Below are 17993 nucleotides of genomic sequence, written 5' to 3' on the forward strand. Positions count from 1 at the left end.
TGCCCCAAGTAGAGGAGTTCAAGTATCTTGAGGTCTTGGTCACGAGTGACGGTAGGATGGAACGGGAGATCAACAGACGGATCAGTGCAATATCTGCAGTCATGCGGACCCTGTACCTGTCCGTCGTAGTGAAGAAAGAGCTGAGCTAAAAGGCATAGCTCTTGATTTACTGGTCGATCTACGTTCCTACACTCACCTTTGGCCGTGAACTGTGGGTCATGACTAAAACAACAAGATCCAGGATACAAGCGGCTGAAATTAGTTTCCTCCGCAGGGTGGCTGGGCTCTCCTTTAGAGGTAAGGTAAGAAGCTCAGTCATTCAATAGGGACTCAGTGTAGATCCGCTGATACTCTGCATTGGAGGAGCCAGTTGAGGTGGCTCTGGCATCTGAAAAGGATGCTTCTTGGACACCTCCCCTGGGAGGTGTTCCGGGCATGTCCCACAGGCAGGCGGTCCTGGGAGTGACCCAGGGTAAGCTGGAGAGACTACATTTCTAGATAAAGTGGCTGGGGAGAGGGAGGTCTGGGCTTCCCTGCAAAGGCTGCTGTTCCTGCGATTCGACCCCAAATAAGAGGAAGAAAATAGATGGATGGATTGATGTATTAAGTAAAGGAAAAACAGTTGTGTTTTTAGGGATTTCTTAACACAAAAAATAATTGAGCGTTTTCATTTTCTCATCAAGATTGTTACCGGTATGTTTAGAAAATAAAGACTAGTTCATACATTGAAAACTCTATACGGTCTTCCTTTGTAAAAATCTCATGTTTTGTGTCTTATTTGTGAACAAAATGCACTTCTCATTACTAAAGTAATGAATCCAGCTAATAGTCATTTTTTTACAGTACATACAAACAAAGCCTCCTCTCCCTGTTTGAGAAACTAAGACACCGTAGATTGTGCGATGAACTTACCGCACACACAAAGCAGGTGTCATGCCAAGTGTAACCAAGTGCTTCGATGAATTTATCCCCTGCTTCTACAGGGAAGTCACAGCCACGACATTTGGTGCTGAACAGCGCCACGTAATCTGATGGAGGAAAACCGCGAATGTTAACGAATGGCTTTTTGCATTGAAGGCCAATAGAAGCATCGCAGCAATACACCTTTCTCGCAGTATGGCTCTCCATCCTCCATGTGGAAGAGGCTGTTCCCGAAAGGTTTGCCGCAGGCAGCGCAAACAAAGCAGGTGGTATGCCACGTCTGCCTCAAGGCATGCATCACTTCCTGCCAGAAGAAATAACGACGTTTTATATTTGTTGTTGGTTCAACTGTCTTTAAAATGCAACACAGTCAAGCACATAAAGCATTTGAAGGCCCAGCTTGGGTATTTGATACCTTACCCCCATGATCTTGGTGGTGCAGCGTGCACAGGTAGGGGCGAAGAACTCCTCGTAGCAGGTCTCACAATAAACACTGTTCTGCTCCTCTACAAAGCTGACGTCGGCCAGTGACATGTTGCAGTAGTGGCAGTTGAACTCCTCGGGATGCCACGAACGGCCCAGCGCTACCAGGAACGGACCCCTATGAGCACATGATAATCGTAATCGGTGAAAAAGTAGGGGGGTAGATTTTTGAAGCGGCTGCAGAGAGGTCAAGATGGGTATTGGTACCAACAGGATGATAGATCATGAGAGGGACACTAAATGTTGAACAAAAATTTCATTTAAAGCGGAGTATTTCTTGTATGACTGAGATGAAAAATACTGTAAAATTGTTTTGGGATCATAGGTTGGTAAAAAAAACAAAAGCCTGAATTTTAAATCATACGGGAGGCTGGGGAAATAGCTTGATACGAATCTTTATTATTGTGTATTATTGCTGACATTGATGAGCGTCACGTCTCCCTCAAATATAAGACAAAAAGAAAATTGTCACAAGTCTCTTCTGAATATTAGCATTTAGGAACACTCTGCTTTAGAGCCATTAATATAATCAAAATGAGTCAAATTTAGGAATGTTTTCCTTTTTACACTCTGTGCCCAATGGGTGCAAGCGAGCACACCATGGCTTTACCAATTTTTGAAATTGAAAAGTTATTTTGTTTAACTATCAGTTTATATGTATTTTTAAAAATATTACATTTTTTAATAATACAATTTATGAGTTGCCCTGGCGGGACCATTCAAACCTTGGTGGCCCACCGGGGACTTTCAATTGTATGGGAAACACTGAAGTGTGTGCTGTGTTACCTAATGATGCTGTTACAGGCTCCACACAATGGCGTACGGCTGCTGGCGGCAAACCTCTCAGCCCGTTGCGCCACACCCCTGGCCACCTGTGGGAAAGGTGCGGAGCTAGGATTGACAGGAGCAGGGCTTGGGTTGACGGCCGAGGGGTTGGGGATGAACTGGGGGGGCGGGGGAGCGGCCTGAGGCAATGGAGGTGCCTTGATGATGGTGGTGGTGGTCTTGGCAGGGTCAAACTTGTTGGCAAAGGAGCTGTCAGTCACCCAGGGGGGGCGGTTGCCCCCTGCGCCACCCGCAGCCTGGGGTGGAACGGCGCTGGCAGGATGTGGGTGTGCTTGGGGCATTTGGGGTGGCGGGTGGGCTGGTGGCCCAGCTGCAAGAAACAAGAAGTTAGTCAGGCGACAAAGCACAAGGTGAGTCTCATCGTCTGATACAGGTCAGCTACCTACCCAACAGAAGAATGTAGTAAATCCGCAATTCAATGGAACAATTGTCTAATCAACAAAACCAGTGAAAAATATGCCGGAAATACAAGCAACTGACCAACCCCTAAAAATCTATTAACCAATAAATCAATCAATCAAAAACTTGCTGACTCACTTGAGTAATGAACCTGCCAGTACATTGAACATTTGAGGAATATATAGTGAATTAACCTCTTTTTTTGCTCATCATCTAACCAATACTTCAAATGTATTATCTGAACAACAATTCAATTGACTAATCAAGCTGCAAACCAACAGACTAGTCAATATTGATTCAACCAAGCAACAAATTGATTTATCAGCCACTTCTTGAATGACCCTAAATAACCAATCAATGGACTACAGAAATCAATTAACCTAGTAATGGCTCACCTAAATTGACAAATTAGTTCCTTCCACAATCAACAGCATCTTAGGCTACAAACCTGGTAATTGGCTGAACAATATATGGCATGGGTCACCAACAATGTTCCCTCTAAGCGCACTGCCTGCACAATCGCACACTGCCTGCACATTCTCAGCGCACACGAAAATCTATCCAGCGCACTGTTCCCTCTAAGCTGCGTGTGTGCGCAATTGCGCACTACCCAGAGCATTTCCGCACACAATAAAATCTAGCCAGCTCACAAATATGAGGGCTCGAAATTGCTAATTAAGAAGCGAATTAAGTCATGAAGTGCATGAAGGTAAAAATTCAAGGGTTCCCCTGACGTTGTGTTCTAAATGGGGTATTTTGAAGTCAAAGTCAAAGTAGAAAGAAGTTGAGTAAAGTCAGTAGAGTTTTTCAAGAACCGGCTTCTTCGGCTCGGCTCTCTAAAAGGAACCGGCTCTTTCGGGTCCTAAATAGCTCTTCAGGTGGTTTTTGCTTCTATCATCCCTATATGACCAAATATTATGTAAAATTATGCACAAAATGACTTAAAGGAAGGGGGAATAGAACAAAAAAGAAAAAAATACCAAAATGAAAAAGTAGTGAAAAGCTGAGAAAAAAAGAAACAAAAGGAAGAGAAAAAAGGAGGAAAATTTCAGAAAAATAACAGGATAAAAGAAAAGAAAGAAACAAAGGGAAAAAAGTAAATAAAGAACAAAAGGAAAAAAATAACAGCTAGGAAAAAATAAACACAATAAGATTTTTTTAAAGGAATTAAAAAACCAGGGAAAAAGAAGAAAAAGTTTGTGTTGCATTTAAATAATTTCCAATTATACAAAGTCAATCTTGTTGCCAACATTGTACTTTCACTAAAAAAAAATTATTAAATACAGTTGTGTATCGTACTATTAATGACTTAGTTGCCTCACTTGGGATTGCTGTTGCTCACCGACTTTGTGTGAACGCTCAGACCCGTGGAAAATTAGAGGGAACATTGGTCACATTTTTGAACCTGAGAGCTACTTTTTTTGTGACTGATTAACGAAAAAAGCTGACGTTACTATGTTGTTAAAATATTGTTAATGTTATAACCAGTTTGCAATTATTTGAAGTAGGATTAAAATAGTTAAGTACAGTAGAGTACTAAATCAGCCAAAATAAAGCTGGCCAAATTACTTCCGTTCTTGGTATAAAAACATTTCATAGCATTCGGCTTTTTCTGTAGATGTGCAAGATTCTTCAAAAGGTTTCGAAAAAAACACCTGGATGCCTTCTAAGACCAATAATTCTAGACCAGGGGTACACGACTTTTTGGAAGCTGAGAGCTTTTTTTTGTGACCCAATGACTTATCAAGTTATCACTATATTATTACTATGTTATAACCAGGTTGGGATTTTTAGGCTTAGTCAACCACTAAAAACGTCATCTAAGTTAAAAATTAACTTCCTAGAAAATCGTAATGACCCATCACTGGTGAACCATTTTCAGAATCTGTCCGCAGGCTACTCATGAGTTCTTAGGAGGCTACCTGGTGCCCGCAGGCACCACGTTGGAGACCTCTGTTCTAAATGTTGAAAAAACATGAATTTGTTCAAATTGTTGAGTCTGTGCGTTTAGAACATTCACCTGCAGTACAGTACATTATAAAATAGACCAACACTCCAATTTCCAAGAAACAATTTTGCGGAATTCTCTGGCTCACCTGGCTGCGATGGGTAGATGCACGCCGTGCTGACCACCTTGGGAGGGGCCGAGCTGACCGGTATCTGAATGGAACTTTGTTGGGTGGGCTGGGTGTGCTGGTAGTGCTGCTGGGGCGGAGCTTGAGGCATAGGTGGGGCCTGTTGGTAATGCATAGGGGGCGCAGGATGCTGGGCTGGAGGGGCCGCCGCAGGAGCTGGCTGCCCAAATTGACTGGTGAGGAAGCAAGAAATGGTGCGTTCAAGAACCAGATTGACAAACGTCACCACAACTGTAACGTTAAAGATGTTAGCTTTGTGGTTAATGAGGAAAAAAAAGCAAGCGAGGATGGTAGGCTCAAGGACCTGATTGACAAATGTCAAGACAGTTTTCATGGAAATGAAGATGTTAGCTTTGTGGACAATGAAAAAAAGAACAAGAGTAAGCTAGCAGAGTGCTTAGCTTTACCAAACAGAAGAAAGAAAGGAATGAAAATTCATGATTGTTTTCGTCCAATACTAAGAAACGTATGTTGATGACTGAATATTTATTGGAAGAGTGCAATGGCAAGGACTTTCAAGAACACATGTGTCAAACTCATGGCCCGCAAGCCAAATGTGGCCCACCCTATCCTTTTATGTGAACTTGCAGCCTTGCATATGTCCACTGTATGTGACAAAAGCCAGGCGCCACTCACAAAGCACCCACTGTAGCTGTATGCTGATTACCATTGATGAACCAGAGAATATTGTTGAAACCCATCCCGGTGTTATTTCACTTAAAATAAAAGTCACAGACACGCTGGTTGAGGCCATTCAGAGGTGGAATAAAATAGCACCTGGTTGTCTTTGCAGATGTTTAAAGAAGCTTCAGCTCCTTTATATAATAGATATGTAATCTGACAGCGAATTTCCCATATTCAGGTAAATATTTTCATAAAAAATAAAAAGCAAACACACTTTTAAATCAATCATTTAAATTAGTGTTTGTATGCATTTGTGGACCTTTTTCAGTCTGCATGAGTTTACCAAATTCAACTAATCTGTAGAAAAAATGAATTGTTTTCTCTTTGTTCTTACAAATGCAGTTGATAAACACTACAAGAGATTAAATCTTAGTTAAGGAAAATACACGTTGATGAAAAAAACCTCAATAATCGTTTTATAATCAAATATTACATCCCTGAATCCTAATTTAACTTTTTATGCCATAAGGTTACCAGTCTGACCCCTGTGATGTTTTTTCTTCAATGTGGCGTCTAAACTGAATAGTTTGACACTCTAGAACTAATTTAAATTCCAAATGAGATTGGATGAATTCTAATTAATTTGTTTTAGCCACTCAAAAAAGAGCAATTTAGGTACTTGTTAAAATAGAAAGGTGCTTTGAGAAAAGTTAATATGAAAGCACCCGTTTGCCATGAACATGTCAATCTGAGAATAGTTAACCTAATTGAGGTGTAATCTAGTTGGGACGGCTAAAATCAGGTCAGCTGATTTGGTTCGCTTGTGGGCGTCTGATTGGTAGTAGTGGCTTACAGCACTTGTGAATGTTTTGTCTTTGTTGGCAATGCTCGATAAATTTTTGAAGAATAAGCGCCTGCACCTCTACTTGACCCCCTATGCAGCACCTTTTTGTTCCATTAACTCCAAAATGAAGTTAAGGTACATCATGTTGATTTTACTCAACTTTTGGTTTGATAGCAAAGCAAAGCAAATACTTTGTAAACACCAAACAATGGCATATGGGAAGCTGGCATGTATCGCGTGTGGATATCAAGACATCATTTCACTCGATTGCATTAAAGCTGTGAAATGTAATGCTCGAAAAGCTATTTGAAAGACTTTATTTTTGGCGTGATGAGGTGATCAAGATGGCAGCGACCATACCTGGACACGGCAGCTTTATGCTGAACGCCAGCAGGCGCCTGATGCTTCAGGCTGCAATACAAAAGCAGACATCAGCATCTGACTGATCGACTTTTGGAAACCTTGCCCAGAAAAAAAGAGGAAAAACACTCAAAATCAAACCTGTGAGGGCAAGTGAGCCATGGACGATTCAACTTCCTCTGACATTGTGATACCAAATTGTAAATCCAGTTTGCTCCACGTGACAATAGGCTTTAGTAGTTCACACCCAAAAAGAGTTTCCATAAAACTCCATACAAAATAATGACTTCATGTAAATCCAATTCACACAGAAGTGACAAGAAAATCAAGCTTTTAAAACGCTTTGTCAGAGGCCAACATCTCATCTTCATTTTAACAAAACCAATTAATTCACCCAGAAAAAATACCTTTCCTTACAACCCATTCATCCTGAAAAGACTACAGCTAGATACTTTTCCAATTCCAAACTAAGTCAACAGAAAAGGCTCGACTCAAGTCCGTCTCAAAACAAATACATAAATAAAAAACCCTAAGTTGCTTGAGAACGGACCTATGACCAGAAACTAATAAAATCCAACATTTACCCCAAAAAATATGATCCAAATGTAAAAGCATTAGTCCAGTAAAAGTGTCACGAGTTACACGCAAAAGTGCTTAATAGTAAAGTGCGTGACTGTGCTTTTAAGTCATGCAATAACGCAGATGCTGCCATTGCTATGACAACAGAAGAATTTGGACCAAAACTGCTGAGTAGAAAGGGTTTGGTTGAGTCCTCAGAATTCTTGTAGCTAGCTAAGTGCGCTACCGTGTGGTCACTGGAATGCAAAGAAAGACCAAGGATTTTGGTCAAAATAAAAACGCATGAGAGGAAAGACAACATAAAAAAGGTCGCAAGATGGAGGTTTTTAAGGAAAATGTAGTAATACTACACGACAATGGTAATTTATTTGTGAGAAAAAAAAAGATTGATCGGTCGATAAGTGTCACGAACCAAAATTGCAAGATTGCAATGGGAATTGAACCAAACTAATGGCGGCGAGAGCGCCAAATTGACACTAATCACTGCCCTAATACAGGTAGCATGCCCATATTGTAATGCATAAATTATTACTGTACATGCCCAATTCACAATATTCTGTGGTATAAGGCACCCCTCATTATATGGAACACTTTTAGATTCCTGGCCGAATTGGGGTTTTTAAGTGCACCTTACAGTCAAAAAATACAGCACATTTAATTTTTTTGTAATTTTCTCACAATATTTAAGAGACTATTATTGAGTTTAATGCATTGATGAGATTATGTTTTTCAGAAAATGATACACATATATACACATATATGTTGGGAGGATGATTATATTTTATAGTAAATATACTGCATAAAATTTCCTCCAATCATCAAACTCGATTTTAGATGATGAGGGTGTCATTTGTTTCATTTCAAAGCAAGCCCCAAATGCTACAAAAACAAAAATAAATAACTTGACTGTCACAGACTGGCAGGAAGTGGTGAGGGCAGAGGTGAGGTGAGCGAGCTCAGGTGGGCAGAAAAAGGTGGGGCAGGGCAGGGCTCACTGTGCAGGTTCCCCAGATGAGTGACGCAGCCTACCTGTTCTTCAACACCTCACCATCCTTTTCCTCAATATCTGTGACAAAAACAAAAGGACAAGAGATGGCGCCACATTTAAAGAAGCCTGCTGACCATTCACATGATAAAGATTCCCAGAATATTGGAGCTTGTGACAGCACTTGTCTTCTTACCGGAGTGCATTTCTGTTCCTGTCAAGTGGGCAAGCGCCTGGAAGGTTTTGGACTGTGTGGCAGTCTGACGGCGCCGTCCTCGCTCATCGTCATCCTCTTTTTCCTCGGCGCTCTGCACTGCTTGGTAAACGGGTGAGGCGCTATCCACAAGACGTTCTGGAAATTGACTGGAACCAGACAGGGGGGATGCCACCACCGCCAGCCCACCCATATAAGATCACCACAACAAGAGAGCTAAGGCACTAGGGAGCTTTTTTGGGGGGGTTCTTTTGTCGCAGTAAGTAGAGTGTATAAAAAAAACTTAAGCAAGCAAAGAAGAAAAAGAGAAAACCGCCCAAAATTTTCTAGACTTTACACATAAAAATAGAGCGCTCAGAACATTTGCTTTAGTCATTTCTTTTACAGTGAGTGATGGACGTCAACTACTGTCAGAGGACAAATACAAAACTTTCCCAGGATGATTTTCATCAACTCAAAGAGAATAAAAAACAGCAGAGTTTTCAGTAGGCTTATCAAAAAACAACACTTCATCATCCATATTGTTCCTCCATCTCCCTACTATCAACTTTGAGAGAACACTATGAGCCCTGCAGGATTCAAATCAAAAATTCACCGGAAATTATCAGCCAGCTTTACAAACCCTGAGAAACACACCAACCCAAAAGTTAATGTCAACGTCAACTCGCTTTCACAAAAAAACGACATCCACAAAAAAGGGAGAGGACCAAGAAGAATTAAAAAAATTGTGTTATTCGCTACAATGGAAACCAAAGAAAACAACTTTTCAAGCAGCCACATTAACAAATGAATAAATAACAGTGGTGTCACCGTTTCCAGATACAGTAAGAATGACCGTTAGTGGTAGGATTTTATAGTATTTTCTGGACTCCCCTCAAGACTTGTCAAGACGCAAACAGTACATGACCTGCGTTTAGTTGTTTCTAATCAGGAATTTATATACTTGATTTAGATGTTTAATTTAAAAATTTAAGTGACAATTTGCTCATTCTAGACTATTTTTATGATCCATAAAGGCAACAATTACAAGGATTTTGACAATTTTAAGAGACAGAAAATTTCAGTAGCAATTGATATTAAAATAGTTATTTGGTGATCATGGATTATTATTGCACAAATACAAAGTCATTTTCCGGTGGCACTTAGCGTAGAAAATTAGAAAGGTCTGACACTTCCCACCCAGCAAAAACTGGTTGAATGACTTTACAAAGAGGTTAAAAGGACGCCATGGTTCGGTCCAAAAGATGTTAGTATTTGGTTGAAAAGTGAAAGTTGAATAACTGTCTTTTTTAAGACGTTGGAAAGACGTTTTGGAGCGGTAAACTTGAACAGACAAGGTAAACACAACAACGACCATTTTTGGACTGAATTTGCTCAGGGCTAGATGGGATAAACGCAACCATATTTCAGACACATACTTCTGACCAGATTTAACTTCTAGTGCTGGGTGGCATAATAACAGGGGAGTGGCAACGTCACACCTTCCCAAATAATGACTAAGCAAGGGATCTCAAATTCGTGGCCAGGGGCCAAATTGAAATGAATAGAATTGTATTTATTTTCGTTGAAATCAAAATTGTGAAATATTGTATGCAACAAGATTAGAGATGGCAGATGCGGCCGCTGGGATTATAGTTGAGGCCCTTTCCCTAATATTAAAGTTTAATGCCTACCTCCGACCCCTGCCGTACGCAGATAAACTGACAACTTTTAAAATTTGTATTACAAAAATAATTACGATGAATGAATTTAAGCAAAGCTTTTGATATTCAACATGTTATGATGCATCGCAACATTGCATTCTATCATAGCCAGACTGAAGTATGAGCAAGAATCATTGATCCTATTCTTACTCGTATGCCATTTCTTTTTGTTTTATCTATGGACTCTTCTGACAAGGAGGAAGGTGGAAAAACAAAGAAGGCAATGGACAGAAGGGAGGCGATCCGTCTCACCCGGCATCGTGGCCCTTTGTCATGGTCTGCCCGGCAATGGCATCCATGATGGCGTCCTGCGAGTACATGCTGATGGGCGTGTTGTACTGGGCGTGGATGATGGTGGCCTTTCCGCCGGGGCCCTTGACCTCTATGGCCTTGTGACTGGTGGTCGTGGTGCTTTCCTTTACAACCATGCCCGCACTGAGATGCCAGGATGACGCAGGATAAAAACAGTGCTCATATTAAGGTCAGTGTTGGGACACGTTTCAAAGAAACCCGTTCCTGAAACGCAATTATTTTTCTCTGTAACGAGTTCTTTACCGCGCTCTTATTTAAATTTTGCAACTCAACTGTCGTTAAAACATGCTGCTTTACTCCACGACTTATAAAAGCAGATCGTCAGTAGCAAAACTGTGGTTGATCATTAGGACTTTTTTTTTCTCATGAAGTTACACCTTGATATTCTCCAGCATATGTACCTTTAAAGTGCATCTGATCGTAGTTACAATGGCAGCGAATCTAGCTTAAAATATGAGGACACTCAATTTTTGTGTTAATATGCACATATTTTGTTGCGTGTCTACAGTAGCGAATGTTAGGCAGTGCCTTAAGATGGAGTGTGGCTTTACAGAAACAACAAAATCCACTTGGCAAACATATGCACAATTTATGGTAAAAGTGTAATGAATTTTGGTGTTGTTTGTAAAATTATTTTATACAATACACCAAGCTCAAGAAAAAAATACCCAGAAATGAAGAAGCAAATATACGAGTTGTTTGAAGCCTACATGGATATGCAGTGTCTCGACTTGCTACCTCTCAAGGATGCAAAAGCCAAGAAATATGAAGGTTTCACTGCTTCCACAAGTTGTTGTACACTTTCTTCTACTCATTTTATTATGTGGCCATTTTAAAGCAGTATTAGGGGGTCGGCTTTAATGCAAGTATATAAGGTAATTTGTAACTAGATAGTTACTTTTAGAGTAAGACACTACTTTTGGGTAATTACTTTCTGAATGAAGTAACTGTCTTCTTTTTTGGGTAACGCACCCAACACTGAGATGCACGCGGACATCAGCGTTCAGGCAGACACGTAGATAGAGGCAGTACTGAAGCTTTATTAAAAAAGGTCTGGCATTGTTCATCATTACCCCTCACATGTGGAATGAGATGTGCATGACATATTTAGGTGTGTGAAACATTCTGTAGTATATTTGAGTGCATTTTCAAAGAAGTCACAGTTTTTGAAATTCATTGTAGGATTCATTACTTTGTCAAAACACATCATTATTGTATGGGAAAGAGGAATTCAGGTGTGGGAGGTGCTGTTGTCCTGTGTGAGGGGTAATTCTGAATTATGTTCTTGAAACTCAATCACAAACACATAACACATCATCCAGGATCAACATGCCTCCGACAATCAAATAATCCCATCAGCACTGAGTGACTTTCGCCGTCACACCAAGCAGCAAAGTTGGCTTCAACCACCAACAAGACACGGCAAACCAAAGCTACCCTGTTATTCTGTTAGCTAGGCACGCCGTTTCTTGGCACCATTGCTTGATTAGTTTTACACACAGGCACACACCAAGACATTTGCATCTTTCTAAATGTCAACGTGGCCTTTAAAGATCAAATGGGGAAAAAAGGATAATGTGACAGTTTGTTACCTTCTGCTGCGTGCTAAGCCAAACCTAAGCATATTCAGTTAAGCATAAAGCCCTTTTTTATTGGTTTGTCTTTGCAAATCACAAAAACAGAAAACAAAGATTATTTCAATCATGTAAATATGAGAAATTTTAGGTTAAACATCACAAAATCTGTCATAGATTATCTAAATTGCAGTGTGCTATAAACTTGTCATATGATTAATTTTGCAGCCAAACTCTGACTTGAAACGTTATTTGATGACAAAAATAACAGACAAAACCACCCGGTTTTAGTTGGACCAGATCACTTTTACTCCAAAAAACAGACACACCGCAAACCATCAGCTCTTGCCTGGGCCAACATGCCGGCCCACAACCTTAACATGAGACACTCGCACACCAATGCAAACATTGGACATTCGATGCACCCAGCAAGACAGTACTAACTTGGGAGCAGGGGGGCTGAAAACCTGGTTTAGGTCGTGGAGAGGAAACGAAGGCCACCATCCAATATAAGGAAGATGAGCAAAAAGAATGATATTAGTCACATGACACTACTTGCAATTGGAGGAGGTGGAAAAGAAGACAGAGAAGGACTTGAAGAGCTTAAAAAGAAGCAATTAGGTAAATAACGGGTGAAATCATCAGGAAAAATGCTTGCCTGGGCGCGAAGAGGTAAAGCATAAAGGTGGTCTAGAAATTGGCCCCAAGTTGGTTTTGAAATACTTGTGACTGGCACAGCATTTTCTCTGAAACAGCGCAAGAGCCAAGGCCTTCTGTTCCCGCGCAACCTTTGTGAAAGACGACTCAACCATGGTGGTGTCAAAGTCAATCATTATACACTGGTCTCTCCCAGAAAGACTATTTGCCATTTTCATATTCTCAAAAGTGTCCTATTCGAGTTGAAAATGGAACAAATTTCAAACTAGCACGTCCAAATTGCGCCATCCAACAACCCAGTCCTTGACTTGTGTTACCAAGTTGCATTCCAACCAGCCAATGGCATGATGGGTAAAGGAGTTGGGGGGTCAGTCAACATCCTTCTCACTAGTGCTTGTCTGAAAACAGGATGACGCCATCACTCATGAAGCAAGCAGGGCAAAATACAATCGTGACATCTTCCATTCCGTAATCTGACCAGCATTTCCCGATCAAGTCAACAACAGTCGAGTAACAGTTTTTGCCATCTTCCACCAATATGTCATGATCACAATTTATATTATCAATAATGTCATAAGAACAGTTTTTCAAAATTTAAGGCAAAATTTGTAGACATTTATAATTAGAAGGTCATGGCCGTAAAACCAGGCCTGAGCATTTATTTTTGCCCGTCAGGCTTTCACTTGCCATTCTGACACCTTTTGACAGCAAATGTTCTAAGGCTCTTGCTTGCAATGGCACCTTCTAGGTCTCACCTTATAAAAATAAAGACAAGTACAATGGTACCTTGACTTGTGAGATGAAATTGTTCTGCGATCTTACAAACTAGTCACTGATTGAGCCACAAAGAGCAAAAAACAGAGTCACTAAAGCACTATCAAAAGGATTTAAATCATCTTATAGACAGCATAAAACCAGAGCCTGGCATGACACAAAGGTCTTTTTCTGTGAATACGTCACATTTGTGTTTTGATGTTGTAGATCTTATTTCATTTGTTTGATTGAGGTCATTCTTTAATTATACTTATGACTTTCTTTGCCCACACATCACTAGCATTACACTACTTCACTTTCTTCGTGTTGTAGGACATTACTGTGGAGAACAAATGATCAAATCAATGATTTTATCATCTGGCATTTATACAGATTCGAGTTCTTTTTACAAACCAAAGTATACTTACAGTACTTACTCATAGAGCAGTAATTGGATTTCATTCACTTCAAAAGATGACCTTGTGTCACTTGTCCATTATAAGGAGCTACGCCTACATTCAATGTCATTCGTATCAAGGGCGAGGATGTGTCCTCCCAGTTTCAGAAATGACGCTTATTTACAACACAGGTGACAAACAGTAGAACCGTGAGCTGGGTCAGGCCGCCAAGGGTTATATTCCGCCCCTCAAGACAACACTGAGAGAACCCCAAGAGATAAATGAGCTGTAAAATATGCCCACTTGAGGTCACCCAAGCCGGGCACAAATCGCAAATCAAACTCTAGTAGTATTTATTTCTCTACCTTACTCTCCTTCTCTTTTTGTGATGATGATCTGCATTTATATAGCGCTTTTCAAGTCAATGACTTCCCAAAGCGCTTTACAATGTGCTCCACATTTCCCAATAGCGGCCTTGCAGCCATGTAAGGCGCTAACCTGCTTATTGGGGGTATTAAGGGTTCAGTGTCTTACCCAAGGACACTTCGACATGTAACACGGACGAGCCGGGATTTGAACTGGGATCCCTTGATCCCAAGACGAGCGCTCTACCTCCTGAGCTTTTTGCCTTCCACTCTCTTTCTTCTCCATTTTGTTCTCTCCCTTACTCCATTTCTCTCCCTTTTTTCATTTTTTCTCCCGCTTTCTTTCTCCCTTTTTTCTATTTCTCTTTGTTTGAATGAATGAAAACTTTATTCGAACATTAAAATAAAAAACAGAACAAAAACAATAACAATAACAACAACAAAATAATGTTACATAATATGTTCGAAAAGGGGTAGTAAGAAGCAAATGCTTATATTCCCTACCCCTTCATCTTCCCTATTAAATACACCAATGATATAACAATAGTAATTATTTTAATAATAACAGTTATGATATAACAATAGCAACAATAACACAAAGTTAACCATAGTTCTAGACGCACTATTCCCAATCTGTCGTATCACCCATTTTCTTCCGTCTCTGTATTCCACCAGTAATGTTTTTTTGTATTTAAATTTAAACAAGTGAATAGTTGGACATTGTTTGATCTTGTCTTGTAAACTGTTCCAAAGTTTGACTCCACACACAGACACACACATACTTTTCCTGGTGGTTCTCACCTTTGGGATTATGAATTTACTACAGCCCCTTAAATTATAATTTCCCTCTTTCTGAATGAATAATTTATGGATGTTTTCTGGCACCGTTTCTGTTGACCTTAAATAGCAGTTGTGCAGTAAAAAAAATTACTAAATCGTCCTATTGGAATAATTTGGACTGCAGGAATAAAATATTAGTATGATCTCGATCTCCTACCCTGTGTATGGTTCTAATTGCACGTTTTTGGAGGAGAAAAAGGGGCTGTGGTAAACTTTTGGAATTATTGCCCCAGACTTCTGCACAATATGTTAAGTATGGCAGAACTAGAGAATATAATAAATACAATGCGTTACAGTTTAAAATGAATTTAGCTTTATTAATTATTGAAATGCTTTTAGGTATTTTAGTTTGTATGTGTCTGATGTGTGTTTTCCAGCTTCATTTATTGTCTATTATGACCTCTAAAAACTCAATTTCTGATAGTGTCTATTGCAGCACCATTCATTTTGACTTCTAAATCTTGATTTGCCTTGCGATTAACAAAGAATATCATTTTGCTTTTATTTAAATTTAATATATAATTTATATATATCCATCCATACTTTTAGGTTAACTAATCCACGATTAATACAAGTTACCAAATCAATATAGTTATCATTTGAATAGAAAATGTTAGTGTCGTCTGCAAATATTATTATTATTTTCCATAGTTTTGAAACATTAAAAATATCATTAATATATAAATTAAATAACTTTGGACCCAAGATATAACCCTGTGGTACTCCACAACAGATATCCAAGTATTCAGATTACAACTCTCCCATTTTCACATATTGATTCCTCCCTGTCAAATAACTCTGCATCCATTGCAAAGCCACGCCCCTGATGCCGTATCTTTCCAGTTTTTTTAATAGTATATTATGATTAATAGTATCAAATCCTTTTTTTAAGTCAATAAATACCCCAACTGCGTATCTCTTTTTCTATGCTATGGGTGATTTCTTCTACTGCATCAATAATAGCCATTGTTGCTCATCTGTTTGCTCTAAAACCATATTGACTTTCATTAATCAATTTATGTTTATCTACAAATTGTTCTAATCTATTATTGTTTCCGTTTCTATCTTTCCTTCTTTTTTCTCATATTCAATTTAACTTTCTTTCTCACTCTTTCTCATGCTCACTCTTTCTTTCTCCAGATTTTTCTCTTCTCTAACTCTTTTGATCTTTCTTTCTCAATTTTTTTTATTTCTTTCTCTTTTGTATCACTTTCCATATTGTGCTCTCTTTCTGTTTTGCTCTCTAATTTCCTCACTCTCCCCTTTTTTGTCCCTCTTACGTTCTCTCTTTTACTCAGTCTCCCTTGTTTTGTCGCTCTTTTTATCTCTCAGTCTTTCCTCCTATCTCTTTCTTTCCCTTAAACCTAACAGTTTGACCCCTGTGAGATTTTTTTTTTCTAGTATGTGGCCCCCACCTAAATGAGTTTGACACCCCTGATAATGGATTAACTTGTTACGTTATTGCTGGTGTTTTTAAAGTATGTTATTTGTCCCTCACGGTCAGAAAAAAAGTGCCGATTGAAACCCCTTAAATAACATTTTTTAATCCAGGATACATGAGTTTAAGGGGAAAACAAATCTATAAAAATATTTGAAAAATTAGCAGGTCAAAGATTGTTTCTTGTTTTAACTTCACACTGAATAGCCTTTAATGTATCATGAATGTATTTACAGGTAAAGGTCAAAATTAAAGGCAATATTGATTTTTTTCTGAGAAGGTTTAATACCTTATTACTGTCATCATTTGGGCCTTTAAGTCGAGGTACCATTGTAACTGCTAGCACACCACAATAGACTTCTGCCACTTATTGTTTTGTTTTTTCCCCCACCACCCGGTGCTGGCTACATACCCCACTGGAAGGCCAGCCTGAATGGCTGCCATCTCTCTCAGAGTTTCCTCTGAGTACAGGCCGATGGGGGAGTTATATTGCTTCTTGTGGACGGGGCTTCCTGCCGCTTCCGCGGGCCCCGGTGATACGCTGCAGGCCAAAAGGTGACCATTCACCTGTGTGACCACGGCCAGGGAGGAAAATTGGAGATTGTGCAAAAATGTTCCGTCAATTAAAAAAAAAAAAAAAACATCATAAATTCACTATTAATATGCCTCAGTGTTTTTAACGTGAAACAGAAACCACAAGGGGGCAACAGGATACTGTAAGAAAAAAATGTAAACATAACATGTAGATCAGTGGTTCATAATTTAGGGTCCCTGCAACGGACTAATATATGCGAGTCTGCAAATAGTTTACAGTTATTTTTTATGTCTTATTGCACATTCTAAGAACATCTATTTAGTCATTTTAGTAACTTTTTGTTCACTGTAATGTTTTGAAATATGTTTAGGCTTATTTTAGATTACAAAAAGAGCTAGTTGAAAATGTTTAACTACAATCGGACCCTCTAAGTCAGGGGTGTACAAACATAAGGCCTGCCGGCCTAATCAGGCCCACAAACGGATTTAAATCGGGCTGCTGGACAACCTAGAAAGATAAGCAAGAGAAAAAAAGAGAATAACAACCTGCAGTTTTAAATATGTTCACTTGATATTACCAAAGCCAGGCACCACTCCCAAAACATTAATTTATTTCTCTTTCTATCTTTCTCGCTCTGTCTCCCTCTCTCTCATTTATGTTTTCTTTATCCTTTGTTCACATCATCTTTCCCTTTTACTCTTTCTTTCCTTCTTTCTTTTTCTTTCTCATCTCTTTTTTATCTTGCTCACTTTTTTCTTTCTCACTGTTTTTCTATCACACTTTTTTCCTCTCTAATCTATTAGTTCCCCCCGCAACAGTGATTTTTCTATTATGTGACCTCTGTGCTCAAATGAGTTTGACACCCCTGGTCTAAACTTAAAGAGCTTCAGATTAAACGAGAACATTGATGTCCAACTAATAAGGTATCGTTAAGATGTATTCCTCAGCTTTGAGAGCAATAAGGTCACATTTTAGTCCTCAAAATTGTAAATAAAAGTAGAAAAAAGAATGATGCAATGTGGGAGGGA

General features: G+C 39.4%; 1 protein-coding gene across 6 annotated transcripts in view; it reads right to left on the bottom strand.

Annotated features, from left to right (window-relative positions):
* The window catches only part of LOC148353911 (LIM domain-binding protein 3-like), a 32409-nt gene that overhangs the window by 1616 nt on the left and 12800 nt on the right, over nt 1–17993 (bottom strand). For 2 of the 6 annotated variants that reach the window (XM_088351866.1, XM_088351864.1), the window contains 9 exons: nt 16843–16997; nt 8373–8539; nt 8221–8257; nt 6613–6663; nt 4746–4957; nt 2191–2560; nt 1342–1522; nt 1105–1225; nt 913–1028 (listed from right to left, as the gene is read on the bottom strand). In XM_088351866.1, the coding sequence (XP_088207992.1) occupies nt 913–1028; nt 1105–1225; nt 1342–1522; nt 2191–2560; nt 4746–4957; nt 6613–6663; nt 8221–8257; nt 8373–8539; nt 16843–16997 (1410 nt within the window). Of the gene's footprint in view, nt 1–912; nt 1029–1104; nt 1226–1341; nt 1523–2190; nt 2561–4745; nt 4958–6612; nt 6664–8220; nt 8258–8372; nt 8540–10345; nt 10529–12423; nt 12447–16842; nt 16998–17993 lie in introns of all 6 variants that reach the window. The other 4 variants (XM_088351869.1, XM_088351867.1, XM_088351865.1 and 1 more) reach the window with 4 other exon arrangements.

This window comes from Urocampus carinirostris, chromosome 13 (assembly GCF_059441175.1).
Source record: "Urocampus carinirostris isolate Australia breed hairy pipefish chromosome 13, RoL_Ucar_1.0, whole genome shotgun sequence".
Taxonomy (NCBI): domain Eukaryota; kingdom Metazoa; phylum Chordata; class Actinopteri; order Syngnathiformes; family Syngnathidae; genus Urocampus; species Urocampus carinirostris.